Source organism: Lathyrus oleraceus, chromosome 5 (genome assembly GCF_024323335.1).
Source record: "Lathyrus oleraceus cultivar Zhongwan6 chromosome 5, CAAS_Psat_ZW6_1.0, whole genome shotgun sequence".
NCBI classification, from domain to species: Eukaryota; Viridiplantae; Streptophyta; class Magnoliopsida; order Fabales; family Fabaceae; genus Lathyrus; species Lathyrus oleraceus.
Window position 1 is genome coordinate 211,489,506 of NC_066583.1, and position 20,825 is coordinate 211,510,330.

General features: G+C 35.1%; 2 protein-coding genes across 5 annotated transcripts; one reads left to right on the forward strand and one right to left on the reverse strand.

Annotated features, from left to right (window-relative positions):
- The first annotated feature begins 7,569 nt into the window (after positions 1-7,569).
- LOC127082984 (coilin) lies at positions 7,570-14,435 on the forward strand. Of its 3 annotated transcripts, none has more exons than XM_051023217.1 (13): positions 7,570-7,924; positions 8,013-8,077; positions 8,170-8,430; positions 8,757-8,963; positions 9,499-9,535; positions 10,342-10,464; positions 11,285-11,456; positions 11,573-11,604; positions 12,256-12,450; positions 12,861-12,932; positions 13,014-13,175; positions 13,731-13,968; positions 14,077-14,435. In XM_051023217.1, exons 1-13 carry the CDS (start codon positions 7,727-7,729, stop codon positions 14,265-14,267), a joined length of 1,953 nt encoding a protein of 650 aa, XP_050879174.1. In that variant the 5' UTR covers positions 7,570-7,726; the 3' UTR covers positions 14,268-14,435. The 3 variants fall into 3 exon arrangements, with proteins under 3 accessions (XP_050879174.1, XP_050879175.1, XP_050879176.1); XM_051023218.1 differs by having other exon boundaries at positions 11,300-11,456; XM_051023219.1 differs by lacking the exon at positions 10,342-10,464 and having other exon boundaries at positions 11,300-11,456.
- Positions 13,987-17,882, reverse strand: LOC127082983 (protein-tyrosine-phosphatase MKP1). 2 transcript variants are annotated; one of them, XM_051023216.1, is made up of 2 exons: positions 15,361-17,882; positions 13,987-14,474 (listed from the first exon to the last, which is right to left on the reverse strand). In XM_051023216.1, exons 1-2 carry the CDS (start codon positions 17,287-17,289, stop codon positions 14,457-14,459), a joined length of 1,947 nt encoding a protein of 648 aa, XP_050879173.1. In that variant the 5' UTR covers positions 17,290-17,882; the 3' UTR covers positions 13,987-14,456. The 2 variants fall into 2 exon arrangements, with proteins under 2 accessions (XP_050879173.1, XP_050879172.1); XM_051023215.1 differs by lacking the exon at positions 13,987-14,474 and having other exon boundaries at positions 14,952-17,882.
- Between the last annotated feature and the right edge of the window lie 2,943 nt (positions 17,883-20,825).

The window sequence follows — 20,825 nt, forward strand, 5'->3', positions numbered from 1 at the left end:
AGAAGAAGCATATGTAGTTTTTATGAGTTAAGCTTTAGCATTAGCATATTTCTCACTATAACTAGACCTTTTCCTTTACTCTCACTTACTCCATATATCATGGAAGTAAGTTTTGTCCTTTCAAGACAAGTTATGATAATGTCTTAAAGAGTCATCTTATGCTCACTCAAGTTTTTATCAAATATTTTATTTACTAGAGTAATGTGATCTTTCTCCAAAGATTCGAATTTATTTTGAGAAGTTTTTAGTTCTTATTTCAGAAGATCACATTCCTTTTTCAATGTTTTCATGAGTCTTGCTTTATCTTGACAACAAATAATGAGCTCTTGAGCGAAAGAGATTAACTCAGAATGAGATAGATTAGAAAATACACTATCTTCTCCATCAAAATCTGAATCAGAGGTTGATTCATATTATGTATTTGAGGGTGTGATGGCCATTAGAGCCAGATTTGCTTACCCCTCATCTTTTTATAATCCATATTCGTTATCAAGTTCGTCCCATGTTGTCATTAGACTCTTTTTGAATTTACTTATGAAGCTATCCTTTTGGAAGTTTCCTTTCTTTGATTCTTCCTTCTACATACCAGGACAATCAACTCTGAAGTGACCAGGCTTCTTACAGTTGAAACAATTATTCTGGTCATCAACTTTGTCTTTAGAACTATACCCTTTTGAAGTCATTGCTTTTACCATATAATCTTTTGTTCTTTCTTGACAGTTGTTGAAACATCATGATGATAAAGGTCATTTCCTCCTAATTAGAGTCACCATCAGAAGCTTCTTATGATTTCCAGACTTTAGAGGATCTTACAGCTTTACCACCAAATCTTCCAGCCACATATTTATACGCTAGTGTTTTGGATTTCATCAATGGCTTATCTCCATTCAGTTCTATTTCATGGCCCCGAATATTGCTTATCGAATTTTCAAGACTCAGTGTATTCAGGTCTTTATCCTCCTAAAGAGTTGTGACCTCAGGCATAGAGACTTCTCAAGATCTTCTTTATATGATAAAACATAGTGTAACTTTTGCTCAGGATCTGAAGGCCTGATACAAGAGTTTGAAACCTATAAAACATGGTTTCAATATCTTCATCATCCTTCATCCCGAACAACTCATATTGTTGAAGAAGAAGATTTTCCTTAGCCTCTTTCACTTATTGGTTCTCTTTATAAGTGGAACACAACGATTTAAAGATAGTCTTGGCAGTAGACTTATCAATGATTTTTATGTATTCCGAGTGAGGTAGAGCCTCAATCAGAACACCTATTACTCTATGGCGTCTTCTATACACTTTCTTTTGAGATGGTGTAATATTTTTCCTATCTCTAACCATCCCAACACCATCAACAACCATGTCTATGCCATCTTCAAGTATGTCCCATAACTCATTATCAAGACGAATGATGCAAGTATACATTTTGCTTTTCCATAATTCAAACTTGAGTGGAATCACCACTGAATGAAATTGGTTTAGCAGAATAATGACTTTTCTCATTAGTACTATAGTCATAAGAAATAGGAGCACCCGGCGTGATAGTGCAATCATATTTTTCTCAAAATCGATTATTGAACCATAATTAAGTGTTAATACAAACCATGCTCTGATGTCAACTGAAGGTGAGAAAAATACACAAAAGGGAGGGGGGGGGTGAATTGTGTATGCCAAAAAAATCATTTTGCTTATGATAATGCAACTTCAAAATCTGATATCAGAAATAATAGCAGCAACAAAAATAATAATGATTAGAAGTAAAAGTAAGAAACACATAAAGATTATCCTGGTTCCTCTCCTCAGCTGAGAGTAGTCTAGTCCCCTTACCTCAATAAGATCTTTTCACTATAATAAATAAATTACACTTTTCTCAAGGACACTTGCAAGAGACTTTACTTGCTAAATCAACCTAGAAAGAGACTTATGCTCAAGAAACCTTGCAAGAGGCTTCTGCTCAATCAACCTATAAAGATACTTCACTGCTCTCAAGTACACAAACATGAGACTTCACTGCTCAAGCATGTAGGCACGAGACTTAAGTACTAAAGCATGCGAGCAAGAGACTTATTCTACTTAAAACAAACAATTTAATAGAAAAGACAACTACTATACTTAGATACACAATCAGAAGTATAATAGTTGTGCAACAACCGCAAAGGTTCTTAATCTCTTAAGATTTATAAGATACATAAAGATAAAAAAATCTTAAAATCTTATGCAATAACAATTACAGATAAAAGCTCAGAGTTATGCTTAAGATATTGTATTATGTTGTTGTTGTACAGCTTCCTTCAAATCTCCAACTTCCTTTTATAGAGGCAAAGAAAAATTCGTTAGAGGGTTTATCATAAGATCAAACTTAGTGAATAAGCATACCAAGAGATACATTGGAGAATGTATATGGTTAGAAGCATTGTCCACTGAATAATGGTATTGTTCACAACACCTTTCGAAGAACTAGGTATCTACCAAAAGGTATACCAAACTGAAGAGGTCACATCACCATTCCTTGAGCCTTGCAAAATGAAACCATAGTTGACTCTGTCCAGAAACCTGGTGCTTTAACAAAACTGGTCTACTTTGGTACAATGTACAGATTTGAGGTTCCTCAAGCCTTCAGAGTTTGAGCTGTCACGAGAGGCTGGAACACATGACCATAGTCTGAACCTTCAGAGGCTGATGAACACATTCAGAGTTATCCGAATTTGATCAATTAGAATCAGAGTTTTATTACTTTTCCACATATGCTTTCAACATGATTAATTATATGATTGTGATCCTGCACACTTGATATGTGTTAGTATATCCATTTGTTATATAAGTACTTTATTATCATTAGAACCCAATGGATACGAACAATCTTGTTCCTACAAGATGCGTCTCCGAACCATATTTTGATCAAAATGAAGTGTATCTCAGAAAAACACTCGTTGGGGTGATTTTTGATGCACCTGGGCGCATGAAGAACATTTTCGAAAATTTAAAGGTATTGGATGCACCAATAAGGATGAGATGAGAGATTTCCAAGTATAAATGCAAAGTATTAAGAGAACTATTTTAACAAAAAAATAAATAAATAATTCGAAAGACTATTGTTTGATTTTTTTTAGAGAATAAAAACAAAAAATTAAGATATTTATCCTAATAAAGTTATGAGTTAAATATGTTTGTGGTTCTCCTAAATATCTCAAATTTTGTTTTTAATCCCTCAAAATATTTTATTTCAAAGTGATTCTCCTAAAACTTTTCATCCACACTTTTGATTCATAATACTAAAACCAACGCTAAAATTGTTGTTAATTTAGTCGTTAAGTAATAAACCATCGCTAAAATTGTTGTTAATTTAGTCGTTAAGTAATAAACCATCGCTAATTCGGTCACAAAATTGTAAAAATCGTCGCTAAGTTGCAGGAGTGACAAAAATGTAGATGTAAAATTTTAAGAGTACCATTCTTTAAAATAAATATTTGACAAAATACCCTTTTTGGTCATTTAACTTTATCATGGAGTCCATTTTGGTCCCTCAATTTTAAAAAGTTCTAAGTTGATCATTTAATTGTTCAAACAGCGCACAAAAGTTCTTTCCATCTACCACTAAGCTATATCATGTTTGTTTGTTTGTTTTACGAATAAATTATATATTAACAAATCATAAGTTTTTCAACAATTTAACAAGATGTATTATGTTCAGATTCATCACATTCACAAAGATGATTTTAAGAGCTTTGTTATGTAGACAACTAGAAGAGAATCAAACTGGCCTACCAGAACTCAATCCGAGTTTACTAGGCTGCAACAAAACATGCCTCCTCCATTGGCCAATATGAGGCCACTTGTTCGGTTTCCGATCTCAACTTTCATTAGAAAATTTCAAGAATTAGAGCTTCAAGAGGTAATCAATTCCAGTCATACTCTCCTCCACAACAACAAATGATCAATAATGTTAATGTTAATGTTCAATTTCAACCGCAATATTTTCTGATCCAAACTCAATTTGAGAGGATCAAATTTGTTCTATCTGGAGTTCAAGTTGATGATGTAACACCCATAATTTATTTAATTGTTTTTATTTAATTATAGCATTTTATGAATTATTTGATAATTTGTTTGTGTGATATTGGTGCATTTTTTGGTGTTTCATGAAGTTTTAGAGTATTCGAGGGTATTTTAGTAATTTAATAATTATTAAAATATTTGGTTAAGAGCGGTATGTTTTAGTTAATTATTTAGAATAACGATAATAATTATTGGAGGTTTATAATAATAATTATTTAATTATTTAAATATAGGGTGACACCTTACGTTAAAAATATATTTTCCTTTTAAAATCAAATAAATATTTTATTTAAATATTAAATGTGTGACGCTTAATTGAATAATTATTTAATTTAAGATATATTTTATTTTATTTATCAATTAAATAAATATTTAGTTTGGGATTAAATATTTGAGAATTAATATTTAATTGAGTTAAATATAATATATATTGTAACAAGAGTCCGACAGTTAGGGGAAAAATGAAGGTTTGACACATATCTCTAAACGGTGCATCTGAGTCTAGAGAGACCATTTTGGGAGCGATCCTAAGGCAGTTATTTGGAGAGGGAAGAACATCAAGACCTTGAAAGCTCAATCGATAAGGTAGGGGGAGATTGCTTACTATATGGTGGGTTTTAGGTAGCAGAATGATGATGGTTCCCTTACCCTCTCATCAGCGCTTATTTTTCACCTCTGTGAAATGTATCAAATCAAAATACAAGTATTGCTCTGACCATATGAGGTTTGGTCCAACCCCTTTAGTATGTATGATTTTTTATGAATAATATATTTTTATATTGAAATTTTGGTTTTGGGAGTTATCACTTTTGGTGATCGATATTGAATTTTGATGTTAAATCACAATATAATATAATATAAAATTGAATGTTTGTGATTGTGTTATTCAAAAGTATCGATCCCTAAATGTTTTGTCAAATTGGTTTTTCCCAAAATCCTTTGTCAGTACTATATGATAATATCTCACAAGTGTTTATATAGATAATCTCATTTGGTCACTCTTTGTCCTTTATTTTACGGTTCTGTCATCCGTAACTCTTTTGGAGAAAATCTAAAAACTCTAAAATTAATTTTGGGAGTTTGTCATTGGGAATTGTATGTGGTAAGAATTCAACATTGGGAGGCGGAAACTTGGAAAACCTGAGGTAGGAGGGTTGGTTGCACGTAGGGGTGGCAAAACGGGTTCGGGTGCGGGGCAGGCCAAGGATTTAGGCTCTCACCCTCAAATGTGTCTGTCCCGCCCCGCCCTCACTTTTTTGCGGGGCGGGTCTAAGTTTTAGGCCCATATCCTCAACTATGACCGCCCCGTTTTTTTGCGGGCTTTTGCGGGACGGGCCTAAACGGGGTGGGCATGCCCGTTTGCCACCCCTAGTTGCACGTATGGGAGGAGAAGTCGCGATTCATAACGGTTCAGCAGAATTTTGAGCAAGTTTGACGTCAGAATATCGCATATTATATATTTTCGGAAAGGGAATAGTCTCATAAATCAAACTCACTGGAAACACTGATTATTCGGTTTTTAAGCCGTTTAAGCTCGTTTAAGTTCTGAAAATAACGTTTTACTATTTTCTGAAATTTCAACCATTTATGTTTTATTTGTTTTATATATTTAAAGACATTTGACAATGTCATAAGGATTAAACCGTTTGATTATAATAAATTTCAAATTTTGTTTAATCTTTCTGGTGAATAATAATATTTTTTATAAATAAAGTAAAAACTAACAAAATATTTGTTCTTAGTTGAAATTGTGATAAAATAGTCTTAAAGTAATTAAATATATCTTTTATAAAATATTATAAAAATATTAGTATGTTTAACTCACTTTTATGAATATAACTAATTAAATAATTTTGGGTGTAAGAAAAGTGAATATATTGTTTAATAAACAAAATTTTAGTTGATTTGAATTTGCGTGATCTTTATTGGATACTCTGTGGTTCGTGAATGGAAACCTATTTTGGTGATATCTTTTGGGATAATTTTGGTGTTTATAAATATTATTATACATAATTTTGGTGAAGTATGATGTTTGTCTATGAAATGCATATTCATGATTCATATTACCATGCATTCATGTATTTTGGAGTTTAGGTGGGACTTCGGTCCATTTTGGTGGCCTCAGATCCATTGGTGGGGATCGTTGGTCTTGGTGGAAAAGACCAGGGGCGAGTCTTAGATCCATTGGTGGGGATCGTTGGTCTAGGTGGGAAGGACCATGGACTAGTGGAATAAAATCAGTAACATACCTCTGATTTCACAATATAATTTTGATACCATATACATATAGGTGATGAAGTTGGTGGATCATAACATTGCATTTTGTGGTGACGTGTTTTGTGATTGTAACTGATATATATATATATATATATATATATATATATATATATATATATATATATATGATCATTGTGTTTCTTTAATGTCATTCTGTTGCTGAAATCACACTGTATTATATGTAAGTATATTCTCACCCCTTTCTTGTTTGTTGGTTTTGTGGTGTGCTTTGCACAAGTGATTAGCAGGACTGCAGTTCGTTGTTGCAGTGAGATGGTTATTGCCTCTCAGTAGCCTTTTATCTTTCGTATATTCTAGTTTTTGAATAAGAATGCTCTGATCTGTAACACTGGGGATAATGACGTTCGTTTGCATTACTTTGATTTGTTTGTAATCAACTATTATGAGATTTTGATTATGATGTATTGATTCAGTTAAATCAAACATATTTTATGATGTTTCTAAGTAAATTTCCGTTGTACAACATCTGTTGTTTTATGATTTATGAAGTGTTTATGATGAAGTAACATCCTTTTCCTATTATTTTTATTTAAAACCTATTTTCCGGGGTTTAGGGTGTTACAGATGACGCCTTTGCCTATGGCTTAGAAAGAGAACTGAAACAAAAGACTAAACAATGAGAACTATAAATTGTTCTTCTCTAATAGTTTTGATGAGAAAAACCAAAAAAACTATTTGCATTACATGTCAGCATTGAAAACATCACACAACGTGTTTAGTTTGATTTGGTCCAGAGATATTTGTCTTAAAGATATCTATTATTGCAACAAGTGCTTCCAATATCAAGTAAATTTACTCACTTAATATATGAATTTTAGATGTTAACATCCATGCTTATCAATGTTCTTATAATGGGAGCTTCTGAATACTTGTAGATAACAGTTGTAGTGTTTTATTCTCCACCAGAAATTTTCGATTTTACAAGTTCTGTACTTGTTTCTCGAAGAAGAGAAACATCAAATTATTAACCTTAATTTTATAATGAATCATATACAAGTTCAATTATTTTTTAATATTTAAATCCATATAAAAGACAAAGTGAATTAATGATTTTTTTAAATTTTAGGACTAAAATGAACTCAAAGATAAAGTTAAAGAAAAAAAAGTATTTTATCTAAATATATTTGACAAATTAAAAAGAAAATGTAAGATATTTAAAACCACACAAACATATTTAATTTTAAAATTATACCAATTTGATTATTTTTGATTATCGAGACAAAGATTAAATTAAAAAAAAGAGAGGAAAGAATCAGCTGTGTGTCTATGTGAGTGAGGGTCTTATACAGTCATCCAAGAGTGAAGAAACTACTGTGTTAGCTAGCAAGGGTTTAAGAAAAGTTCGCTCTGGCTGGCAAAGCCGCAACATTGACGATGGCGATGGCAGAAAAGGTGAGACTCCGATTGCTCTTCGATGATCCTAACATACTAAGTAAGTCAAAGACGAAACAAGGTTTGAACCGTTGCTGGTTCCTTCTAGAACCCCATCTCACTACCATTTCCGATCTCACTTCTCATCTCCAAACCCTTTTCCGCCTCCACCGCACCTCTCCCGCCGGCATCACTCTTTCGGTATACATTTCTCATACTTGCATGTCCTTTTCATTCCTCTTTTATCACTTCATTGTTCTGTTTGTTTGATTTATTGTTTTTGATTCAGATGGATGACTTTGTTTTACCGTCGTTCGAGTCCACTTGTATTTTGAAGGATAAAGACATTGTGTGGTGAGTTTTTTTTATCCAATGGTTGTATTGAATTTCTGATGTTGTTATAGTTTTTATTACTTATTATTATGTTGTTTGCATGTGTATGGTAGTGTGAGGAGAAAGGGAAGTAGGTTAACTGATAGTAAACCTGCAATGCTGCCATTACAAGCTCGTGAGAATCGGTCTAAAGAGGCTCTGGATGTTCTTGCAATCGAGGGGTTTCAAGAGGAGAGGCGAGAATATGAAACTGTTTCCCTAGATGATGATGATGATAATGATCAATCTGAAGATGTGGTATACGTGGAATCTAAATCGGATGGGAATACAACCTCGAAAAAGAGAAAGGCGTCGAAGAAGCTTAAGAGCCCTAGGTTTGTTTCTTCACATTTTCTAACTGTTGTGCCCTGCAAGCATACAGACTTGTTAAATTGTATGAGCTTTGCTGTTTATGGTGCATTTTTGCTTTTGGGTGTTTCAGAATCTAGTTTCATTGAAGTAATTTTTGTAAGGATGCACAACTTGTTTTTTGCTGAACTACTTGTTTTAATTTTCAAGTGTATATAACTATATATTATCTAGGGGTATAAATGCCTTTTGCAGTTATTTATTGTTTAGAATTTCTGTAGCAGTTATATGTGGATGTATACATTATTCGAGCTGTTACTTGTTAGTTTGATTCAATTATTTTTCTATTCAGTCAGAAGAAGATTAAGATGTCTACTACTGAAAACGTATCAGTCATTCCTGAGGTCGACGATGAGGAAAATATAAGTATTAAAGACGGTACTCACCACCAGCCAAGTCTTGCCAAGAAGTCATCAAAAAAGTTGTCAAAAAAGTCTAGCAACCCTGATTTAATTAAACAAAAAGATGACAAAAATGGGTCAACAAACGATGAAACAAGGTGCATTTTTACCAGAGATTTATCATTTATAAGATGTTTGGATTATATATATATATATATATATATATATATATATATATATATATATATATATATATATATATATTCCATTTTCTAATCGTAAATTACAGTGTGTATTTGGAAAGTTTTGTGCAAGACACTTAGCTGAGAAAATGTCAGGGACAATTTGTTGCATGCACGGTGATCTTATATTCTGGCCATTTTATGGTTTTTCTATCTACCTTTTTAGATTGAGAGATGCGCTTTCATGAAGTAGGAAATGGGGTTTCATGTATAAGCTGTTTTATTTCTGCATCCCTACTATCAAATCCCTTATTTTCATCCAAATTTATACCCTTGATCCTCCACAATGATGATGTTTGTTTCCAGCATATTGAAAGTAGACAATTTGTTTGTTTACCTTTTTTTCATCCAACTTTATGCCCTTGATCCCCCACAATGATGATGTTTGTTTCCAGCATATTGAAAGTAGAAAAATTTTTGTTTACCTTTTTTTCTTCAATATTTCATGTAGGTCTCCTCACCCTCAAGGTGAAGGCGAAACTAAAAAGGTACAGCTTTATTTTATGGTTTTGAATAGACGTATAACTTAGGTTCTATTATCTTGATTAACAAATTTGGAATAAAATAGAGTAAATACTCAGATTGAAATAAACTAGAGTACATACTCAAATTGAGCTTCCAAAGATACACGAGGCGTTGAGTTAGTCCTCCAAAGATATTGGACACAAGTTTGGTCCTTTGTAGTGTAAATTCAGCATCAATTTTGGCTTAGATTGATGTCCTAAGAGGTAATAAGGGAATAAATTGATGCCCATTTTAAACATTGGATTGCCAAATTGATATCTAAAATTCTTTCGAAGACTGGTTGTCTCATGTGTATTTGGAGGGTCAAATTTACTTCAGTCAAAAACACTCCTCTCCCGAGATAACAAAGCAACATATCTTTATTTAGGTCAAGCAAGTATACTATAGCACTTGAGACTAGTTGATGGTCATTAAATAAGATATTGCTGTTTTTGTAGACCAACTTCCTAGCTATACTTCATATCACATCTACTAGCCAATCCCTTCATCGAAGAAGGGGAAGACTGACTGTCTCCTTCGTATTTGGATGAGCAGTTTTACTTCAGTCAAAAACACTCCTCTTTAGAGATATGAAAAAACATATCCTTTATATTTAAGTCAAACAATCATCCTATAGCACTTGGAGACTAGTTGATGCTCATTTAATAAGTTATTGCTGTTTTTATGGACCAACTTCTTAGCTACGTATCACATTTACTAACCCGTCCCTTCACTAATAAGTAACAGTTCAAATTTTATCTGCTTTAATTTACTGTTTTTTATTTTTTAGTTGCCTAGCAGAAGTGCTCGGCGGAAAAAGGCCAAAAGAAAGTGGTTGAGGGAACTAAAATTAGAGAAAGAGAAAGAGAAAGAGAAGGAAAAAGAAAAAGAAAAAGAGAATGAGAATGAGAAGGTAATCTGATCGAGTAATATTACTGCAGAGGTCATTTAAATTTTATATGGAGATTGGAAATGAGTTACTCTTGCAACTACTTATCACTGAAAAATGACAATTGCTGTATATGGTGTTGTTTACTTGTTAGGTTATATACTTATAGTTTGTCTCAGAATTTGGGTTGGGCCTAACTCATCCCTACAAAACCGGCTTGTAAGGTAAAGATTGCTCCCACTAATAAACACAACACAAGCCATATCTCTAAGCAATGTGGGACTAAGTCCACCCCTTCAAAGCTAACACAATGAATGTGTTAGGCGCTGCAATGAGGCAAGCCAAAGTGCCGCAGTTAAGGCGACCAGGGACGGACAACAATTACGACGGAAAGTCCAACACCCCTCTCACGCTTGGGCCTCAATGAGCCCAAAGCGTGGACTATGCGGGAAGCCCAACAGTAGATCTAGGATAGACTCTGCTACCATCTCTGAATTTGGGTTGGGCCTAACTCATCCCTACAAAACCAGCTTGTAAGGTGAGGATTGCTCCCACTTATAAAGACAACACATGCCATATCTCTAAAGCAATGTCGGACTAAATCCACCTCTTCAAAGCTAACACAATGAAGGTGTTAGGGGCTGCAATGAGGCAAACCAAAGTGCCGCAATTAAGGAGGCTAGGGGCAGACCGCAATTAAGGCGGAAAGTCCAACAGTCTGAATAGTAAGATACCGACTCCATAGTATTGCAAGGGTGGAAATCATACGTCAGTCTTTTGTTACCGTTTTCAAAATGTATTTGATCATTCTTTTTGAAAGGAAATATTATTCTCAAATTTTCAGCTTCATCCGAATCAGGTGCTTGAAAAAGATGATCAACAATTACCTATCAAAGATAAGAATGACATAGTTGCTGATGTGCATCAACAATCTGATGAAGAAAGTGAGGCAGAGGACGACATGGTTCCTGTGGAGATCAAGCCAGGGCACATTCGGTTCCAGTCCCGTAGAAAAGGTTTTTAAAGCACCCTCATTGCTATATGGGTTTATTAACTAGTGTCTGTTTTTTCGATTTTAGATTTGCTTTCTGATCTGATTATATGGTACATATTTATGGTCTATTTGATGCAGATCAAGCAGTGCCAGAGAATCAGTTCCCAGTGGTTTGTTAAACTTTCCTCTAACATTTACAATTTCGGTTGTGTTTAACTTATCGCCCAAAAGAGTCGATATCAAATATGTGATATAATCAATCTGCACATAGTTGTACTGAACATTAGTATGTTTGCATCTGATCTTTTGTTTTGTTATTTTCTTTTATTTATTTGTTTGGTTTTAGACTATAGCTTGATGAAGGATATAAAGTTTTCCAGCCTAAGTGACTTGAAATCCAATATTGCAATATTTCCAAAATAGACTTCTTGTTACTCTTGGGTCCTCTCCTAGGTCTGTAATGGGTAAATGGAGAGAGTTGGGGGCAGCTGAAATTATTTAGGACTTGGAAAGAATCAAACTGTTCCTTAATGTATCTAATTTTTAGCCCTTGATTGATTTTGTTCCTCTAAAACAGCTCATGCAATCCATATCTTAATTCTAACTGGAGGGCCTAATAGTTCAAATATTTTAACTGACTATGTTTGTTATCTACTCAAGCAATTTGGCCCACAATGTTAATTCCGTGCCTGTTTGATTATAAAGTCAAAACCTTGCCGAAGGAAAAAGTTTATCTTGGTGGTGTTTACATTTCATGAGGCATGCCTACCATTTGATCACAGCATCCCTGTTGATATGTATATGTTATATGGATGTTTCAGGACACATTTCAGTGGAGTGGTACTACCAGCAAGAAGAAAGGCCAGAAGTGGGGTAAAGAGAGGACCTCATCCCATAAACAGGATGATTACGAGCAGCCCCGTCAAAATTTTCCTACTGTTCAGAATCCTGGAAAAAAAAACACATTTGATGCAGTAGATTTTGAAAAGCTTACACCTTATACAGACTCGCCGAAGGTTATTATTTTATTTTCTTCCAAGTGTGTCCTTGTGGCATGGCTCATCCTGCCAAGCACCCAGTGTTGTCCATGGGGGATGGTGGTCCATGGCGGAGAGCCAAAATCCCGCCACACCAGGCGCTTTGTGGCGCCACTATAGCGGATTATGGTGGAAAAACCTGCAATATCGGCCAATATTTACCATAGCCGTGAGCCCAAAAACCGCCATGTATATCCGCCATAGTGGATATTTGATAACACTTCAAGCACCCAGGAAGTTAATCAACCAGCAGCCATGTGTTTGATGTTTTTTCAGCGGATATTTGCTATACCATTCAAATTCAGAATTGTGTTCTGTGCTATGAATCTGTAAATTGTGTTGCCTTTTATTCTTTTGGTACTACTAAGTAGTTTCTTCATATATTGCAGGAAGGGATTGTTATTGCTTATCGATTGATTGAGTTATCAGAATCTTGGACTCCTGAGATCTCCTCCTTCAGAGTAATTATCAAGTCTACTTTTGGACTATCTTATAAAAAACTATTTGTATCAGATGTAAGATACACATTCATGTCCTTGCAGGTTGGTAAAGTAACGCAGTATGACAGTAAATCAAACAGGATATGGCTAGAGACAGTTTCAGAATTTCCATTTGATTTTAGGAAGAAAATAGATGACCTAGATGACGATGCAACACCTGCACAGTATGATCCTTCCCCTTACCAGGAAGACGGTTCTTTAGAGGTAATGTAATTCCATTTTGTTTTTTTCTTCTAAAAATCATTTTACGCAGTGGCTTATTATTTAATGGGGGATAATTCTTGAAAAAATTGGTGCCAATATTTTTAGTCTTGCATCCTGTTATACAGCCCCACCATAAAATAAATTAAAATAAAATTCCATTATCCAATTGGCATGTGAGTTTTGCCTTATATAGCAAGCAAGCAAATACCACCAAGGTTTATGTTAAGGACTAAATTTAAGTGTCATTCATTAATTATAATACAGCACATGGATTAAATTGTTTAGTTAATTTAAAATGGTTTTATTTATGCTACTGTGTACACAATTCGCGTGTTGAATTGTGATTCAAGAATATTAAAAACAGCACACAAAATTGTACCATCATCTTGGATAAAAAACTCCAGATCTTTATATCTTCCTGTAGATGTATTTAATTTTATCTTACTCAATCCTGGCATTGCATATAAGCTTGACAATGAATGTCCAATAAACTTATCTATTTGAAAAGAACATGCTGCGTGTTTGCATAAAAATGAAAGTATTTTCTTTCTGCAGATTGATTATGTATCACTTGCTGATGTTCGAATTATTAAGCATGGCCACTCGAATTTGGCAACTGTAGTTGCTTCTAATGGTGCTTTAGTAACTCCAACAAAAGCAACTAACAATAGCACTGATGCTTTGGTAACTCCAACAAAAGCAACCAACAATATCACTGATGAAAAACGTGTTGGTAATCAAACTCCTGTTGGAAGCTCGAAGCCACAAAAGGAGGGCCACACCCCTGCTAAAGGTAATGTACATTTTACAATTCTTAAAGTAATGGTTTATTGTATATAAACATGAAAACATCTTGATACACCTGCACCATACTTACGTATGGGGATTCTCTGTTTTACAGAAAGTGGAGAAGTTAACGTTTGGGATGAAATCAATGAAGCATTAAAAGCAAAGAAGGCCAGGCTGTCGCAGGGGGATTGTTGGAAGAAAGATGATAGTTCAAGCAATAGGCCATGGTCTCAGAGAGCCAAATGCAGTGCACTGGGTCCCACAATGGCACTTTTAAGATCACAGAATGGCTTTAAGAAATAATCATACACTTGAGCCTTGTTTACTGCGTGTCTCTTTTCCGCAGATTAGTATTACATGTTTTTTTTGGGGTATATATATATATTAACAAATTACCCATACTGCCATCTGTAATGAATGCTACATGTCCTGATTTCAGTATGCTAGTGGGAAAAATGTTTTGGGTGCTTATTTTTAGTCCAGCTTTTGGTGTTAGTAGGTGTATTCCTCCTGAAAATGAAGCAGAAAATTGAATCAACTGCTAAACAAAATCTGGACACGGTCACATCTAAAGTGACAAACATGATTTATTGCTGTTAGTATTTTGCATAGTTAGTTGGCCAACTGAATTGTATACCATATAATGCATTGGATTTAGACAAAGTAATAGTTGGCTGTGAATCAGACCAAGCATGTTAAAAACTAAATCATTGTTCCAATTAATCAAATTGAAACTTCATTTTGTTTATCAGTGTAAACAGTGACCGATAACTGATGGTATTAACATTTTACAACATTCAATTAGTGATCTTTCATACAGCCTAGTTCTGCTATTGTTTCATGTAAAGGTTGTTTGATGTGTATACATCAATGATCAATTTAAAATTAGTGATTGATGGATTGCTGGCTTGCTTCGCCTCATAATTGTGGCAATAATGCTAAAAAGATGAATAAACAAGAATATGAAAACACCTGAAGCACTTAAAATCAAGAGAAAGATAGGCTCTATATATCCCACTGAATTTAATAGTATTTGTATATTTATATATTGGTTTGAACTTCAACAGAATCAGTGCACAGCACGCATACAATCTTTATTGGGCATGTACTGAATAGAGTCTGAGCGTGTGTGAGTGCTAATATACATATAGAAATCAGCCAATTCTGGCTCAACCGATTCCATTCATTTCTCCTCTACTTCAAGCTCAGCCATCATATTACAAAACATGATACCATGATCTTCTTTAACACTAATCTCACTCTGCTGTTTAACAGCTGAACTAATGACATCATCATCTGCTATTAGCCATTTCCTACTGTTTTCATTATCAGATTTATTGTAATTATCATCTTTCTTAACATCTAAGTCAGGCAAATGGAATGACTGTGATCTTACCAGATTCTTATGGACTTTAGAGGATTCATTGACAGAAGGTAGCAACATCCGAGGCGGTATATTACTCCCTCTACGCTGTGCAATAGAGAGAAAAGATCCTTTTGATGGCAGATATGAGTTTTCCCCTCCCAAGGTGTGATCAGTCGAAAATGACTCTGAAGGTGAAGAAAGAATAACTTCTTTATTAAGTAATGAGGAATTTGTTGAGAAAGACAGATCTTTAACATACAAAGGTTCAATTGATTCCTGGCCAGATGGTGATGGCTGCTGAGAAGACACGAACGACAAGTCTGACCAATTGGTAGAGGAAGGCGAAAATGTAAACGAACTTGCGTAATCAGAACTTGAAGGAGAAAGTGTTGGCGACTTGGAATTGAATTTCGGGCTGCTGCTTAGAAAACCACAAGGAAAATAACTGCCACAGGGAGATAGTGGCAGCAAAGAAGAAACAGCAGGATCAGATTCAGACAAGTCCATGGTTTCAACAGTATCTTTTCCTCTGTCTAAGCTGGTTAGATAACATTCAAAGGAATCCGGGGAGCCACACTCACTGGGATGATTTGATGACGGTGACGCAGACAAGGGATCATCATCAGCTACAAAATCTTGTTTTTCTTCCTCCATAATCACATCACACTTCCATTTGGGTGATGTCAAGATTTCTTTCATGACACCACTAGCAAACTTCCGCCTCAATCTTGCCCAGCCATGTTCTCTAGCAGGAAGACAAGTTTCTGATCCAGCACTAGTTTCAGAAAAAGGCGGAACAACCCCGCCAGAAATTGCCTTGTGAAAAATCTCATAATCCAAATCATAAGCATCAACTTTTCTTAGACCAATCTCCATTTTTTCAGTAGGCAAAACCAGTTGCTTATCAGAATCACCTGATAAACGTTGTTCATCAGAAAGAGCAGCCCAAAATTCAGTTGATTCTTGACCTTCATGGATACTCAGAATCGGACCATTTGCTCTCTCGTAGCGCACGACCTGAAAAGCCGCACTCTTTGCGTTGCATGACATGAACAAGTTACAATTTTTTCCAATCCATACATAAATAGCAGAAGGAACATGAACGATGAAAGCACCGCGAGAATCAAGTGCTAGCGAACACGGTTGGTTAACCATCTTAGGAACAAGATGAAGAGGATCATACGGAGAGTGAGGAGCCATCCGATACATCCTTAGAATAGAATTAGGACTTGCAGGCATAGCATGTACACGTTTCTGACACTGCAAGAGTTGACAAGCAAAACCCATGTTTGGATTTGTTACTCCCCTTGCAGTCTTGACAAACTGAAAAGCATCTTCAAAGCTCTGCCCTTTCCTCCACATGAGATAAGCAATCACCAAAGCCGTCGATCGAGAAACCCCTTGACAACAATGAACAAGAACACGACCACCTTGTTCTCTAACATCCTCAAAGTAATCAAACACATCATAGAGAACACACGTTATATCCTCTGTAGGACTGTCCTGCAACCAAAGTGTTTTATAAACAAAATCACTTTTGAAATACTCAGGACACACAAATCCAACACAGTTAAGCACATGAGTTATTCCTTTCTGTCTAAGAAGTTCATGGTTTTTGGCCACCGTGTCACTTCCTAAGTAAATATGTTCCGCAATTCTGGAACACTCTTTGTCAAAGAAAGCCAATTTATCTCTTTTAAACTGAAAATCTTGTGTTGGTTCATTACTTGTGATGGACCCTCTCGGAGTTTGTGGAAGTGGCCAAACACCAAGATCATCAGATCCAGCACTTGGCCATTCCTCAACGCTACGCTTATTGATTGAAAGAGGTTGAAGAGGTGGTAAACACGGTCGTGGTGGTTTCCGGCTATTTGGAGAACGATCTGTCCATGAAGCTGAACGTGAATAGGTTCTCCTAATGGAAGGTGGTTTCATCTCTTTTCCTTCTTCTCCTAACATGTTGCCAAAAGCGTGATGAAAAAGATTGAAAATTGATTCACACCCATTAAAGCATTTTGCTATAGTGTTGAATATTGAGTAGGTAATGAATTGGGGTTGTTCAAAACTGCGGTGGTAATAGTAAATGGGTAAGAAAGAAGGTATTTGCGGTTTTTGAGTCTACAATTTTGTGCTCCATATTCCCACCTAAAACACTTGACTTTGTCTTTGTTTCTGTCTTTGTTGTTGTTTCTGACTCTGACTCATTCTTCGAGGAAGGGATCGAGAAGATTCAAACAAACAACGCAACAAACACAAAGCAATAGACGGTTACAAAAATAGAATGATTCTGTTACAGGGATGGAAGAACAATTCTAGGATCATGTCCAAGAACAGAACACAAGAAACAGAGGCAGAACAAAGAGTATGTTCTTGTACTTTATTATTTGCTTGCTTGTAGTTATAGTTTCGTTGAATTGAGTGGGGCCCATGAAACCATAGCCATGCATGCCACGTAGGAATTTCTCACTATCGAGAGTCGTGGTCTTACACATGCGAAGGAATGTGTCAAACTGCCACGTCATCAACCATGTTTTTTTTATATAAATAATAATAATAATAATTTTTTCTCTCTATTGTAACCATCGTTTTTTATATTAGTAGGAGTAGCATGGCAACGCACATATATAGAAAATGGGAACCAATGCTACTTTTAGTAGACTTGGAAAAGTCTACTAGTAAACTATCATATGAAGAAAAGAGATGAAAATTCATTTAGTAGAATAACTAAGCTTGACAACTTGATAAAAAAGAAAAAAAGTTGAATACTTTGAAATTTTCAATTATTTAATCAATCAATATCAATTTTTTTTCTTCATATTTAGTTATTTAAAAAAAATTTTATACGGTGATTTAATTTTATCTATAAAATATCAGTATTCTACAAAACTCTAAATATATATGATTTTTCCAAAAATAAAATAAAATAAAGAATAAAAGATATAGTAATGAGTATATGAAATATTCTATATAAAATAAAATAAAGAATCAACAAACTTCTTTAAACAAATTAACCCAACGAAATTGTAACTAACTCATAATGAAGTGATAACCGATAAAGAAGTAGATTATGTTTATCTAACAAGCTCATGAGAGTTAATGATAGGCCTAATGTACCATAATACAACTATGTAACAAATTGTACCTATCTTTCTAACACAGTTAAAAAATAGTTATATCATTCCTAATAAATTGTTTGACATATGTCAATTGGTCGCATCTTAACTTGCTATAGTAGGTCTTCAAAAGGATTTATAAATGGATCCAATTCAATGTAATCACTCATTCAATCAATAGAAAGATTACATCTCTTATAAACTCCTGAATCACGACTAAAGTTGAAGATTCAAACATGATATATATGTTGGTGCAAAGGTAGAATAAATGATGAATGAAAATATTCTATTAAGAGAATGACGGCTACAAAAACATGATAAAAGTTACAATGATTGCCACCCTATTTATAAGTTAAAATTAGGGTTACTAGAATAGGATAAAATACTAAAATACCCTCTAACAAACTTAGGGGCTAAGAAAATAGTACAACTAATAAATATGAATTACTTCTAATACCATCCCTTAATTCATATTCCATCAAAACTTGTAACACCAATTCCATCCCTTAATCTGAGAAATTGATCAGTCTTGATAGCTTTCGTCAGAGCATCTGCCAACTGTTTCTGAATGTTGCAGTGTACAACTTCTAACACTCCCCTCTGAACTTGATGTCTCAGAAAATGATACTTGGTCTCAATGTGCTTGCTTCTCCCATGCAACACTGGGTTTCTGGCAAGATTGATTGCAGACTTGTTGTCAATCATCAGCTTCAGAGGCTTGTTTACTTTAATCTTCAGATCCTGCAATAGATTCAGAATCCACACAGCTTGGCATGCAGTAACAACACCTGCAATGTATTCAGCTTCACAAGTTGACAACGCCACAACAGGTTGCTTCTTGGAACACCAAGAAATGGGACCTCCCAGAAATTTGAATAAGTACCCAGACGTACTTCTTCTGTCAACTCTGTCTCCACACCAATCAGAATCTGAATAACTCAGAAGTTCTGACTCATCCTTTCTTCCAGAAGGAAATAATACTCCATACTTCAGAGTTCCCTTGATATACCTCAGAATCCTGACAGCAGCTTGGTAATGGGACCACTTAGGTTTACTCATGAACCTACTAATCATCCCAACTGAATAGCAAATATCAGGTCTGGTATTGCACAAATACCTCAGAGAACCAACCAACTGTTTGAAGGTTGTAGCGTCCACATCCTTTCCATCAGAGTCAGAATCCAGTTTCTGATTTGTATCAGAAGGTGTGACAGCAATCTTACAATTCTTCAGTTCAAATCTCTTCAGAAGTTCTAATTCATACTTGAGCTGATGCAAAATAATACCTTTCTCAGAGTATCTGAACTCCATCCCTAGAAAGTATGTCATTTTGCCTAGATCAGTCATTTCGAATTCATTCATCAGAACTTTCTTGAACTTGGCTATCTCCTGTTCAGAACTTCCAGTTAGCAGTATATCATCAACATATAAACATATCAGAGTCATATTTCCTTCAGAAATATGCTAAACATAGACACCGTACTCCATCTCACATTTCTGAAAGCCTTGCTTCTTGAAAAATGAATCAATCTTCTGATTCCAAGCTCTGGGCGCTTGTTTCAATCCATATAGAGCTTTGTATAATCTGTACACCATCCCTCCCTGATTCTTTTTCACAAATCCAGGAGGTTGTGACACGTAAACTTCTTCTTCTAATGGACCGTTCAGAAATGCAGATTTTACATCTAAATGCATCAGAGGCCAATTCCTGTTAGCAGCTATTGCAATCACCATTCTGATTGTTTCATGTCTTGCTACAGGTGCAAACACTTCAGAGTAATCCAGCCCAGGTTTCTGTAGAATTCCTCTGGCTACCAACCTTGCTTTATGTTTGCCAATTGAACCATCTGGCTTTAACTTCTGCTTGAAAACCCATCTGACGTTGATGGCTTTCTTGTCTTTTGGAAGTTCTGTCAGCTTCCAAGTCTTGTTTCTCTCTATAGCATCAAGTTCTTCTTTCATGGCCTTCAGCCAGAGCTTCTGCTTAAGAGCCTCTTCTGTACTTATGGGTTCAGAGTCTACTAACATGGCACACTGAATAACTTCTCTTTCAGAGTCTACTTCAGTGTTTTGCAGCATGTCAAATTCTGCATATCTTCTGGGGATGTTTCTGATTCTTTGTGGTCTCTGAACTTGTTCAGAGTCTTGAGCTTCAGAGTTTCTAGCTTCAGATGGTTGACTTCCTCCAGAGCTTTGATCATCTTCAGGGTCTGGCATATTTCTAGAGTCTGAATTGCCACCAGAATCTGGATTACCATCAGAGTCTGGGTCATCAGAGTCACCTTCATCTTCTGAGTCTTCTCCAGAGTCAGAATCACTATCAGAATCAGAATCATCGTCAGAGTTTACTCCAACTTCAGAAATTTTTAACTCTGACCTTTC

Bases quoted from the DNA above. Each gene is read 5' to 3' on its own strand.
- LOC127082984 (XM_051023217.1), top strand. From the start codon at position 7,727: ATGGCGATGGCAGAAAAGGTGAGACTCCGATTGCTCTTCGATGATCCT. The intron at 9,536-10,341 runs GTACAGCTTTAT...TTTATTTTTTAG, and splicing joins GTGAAGGCGAAACTAAAAAG to TTGCCTAGCAGAAGTGCTCG. The intron at 13,176-13,730 runs GTAATGTAATTC...TTCTTTCTGCAG, and splicing joins AGGAAGACGGTTCTTTAGAG to ATTGATTATGTATCACTTGC.
- LOC127082983 (XM_051023215.1), bottom strand. From the start codon at position 17,289: ATGTTAGGAGAAGAAGGAAAAGAGATGAAACCACCTTCCATTAGGAGA.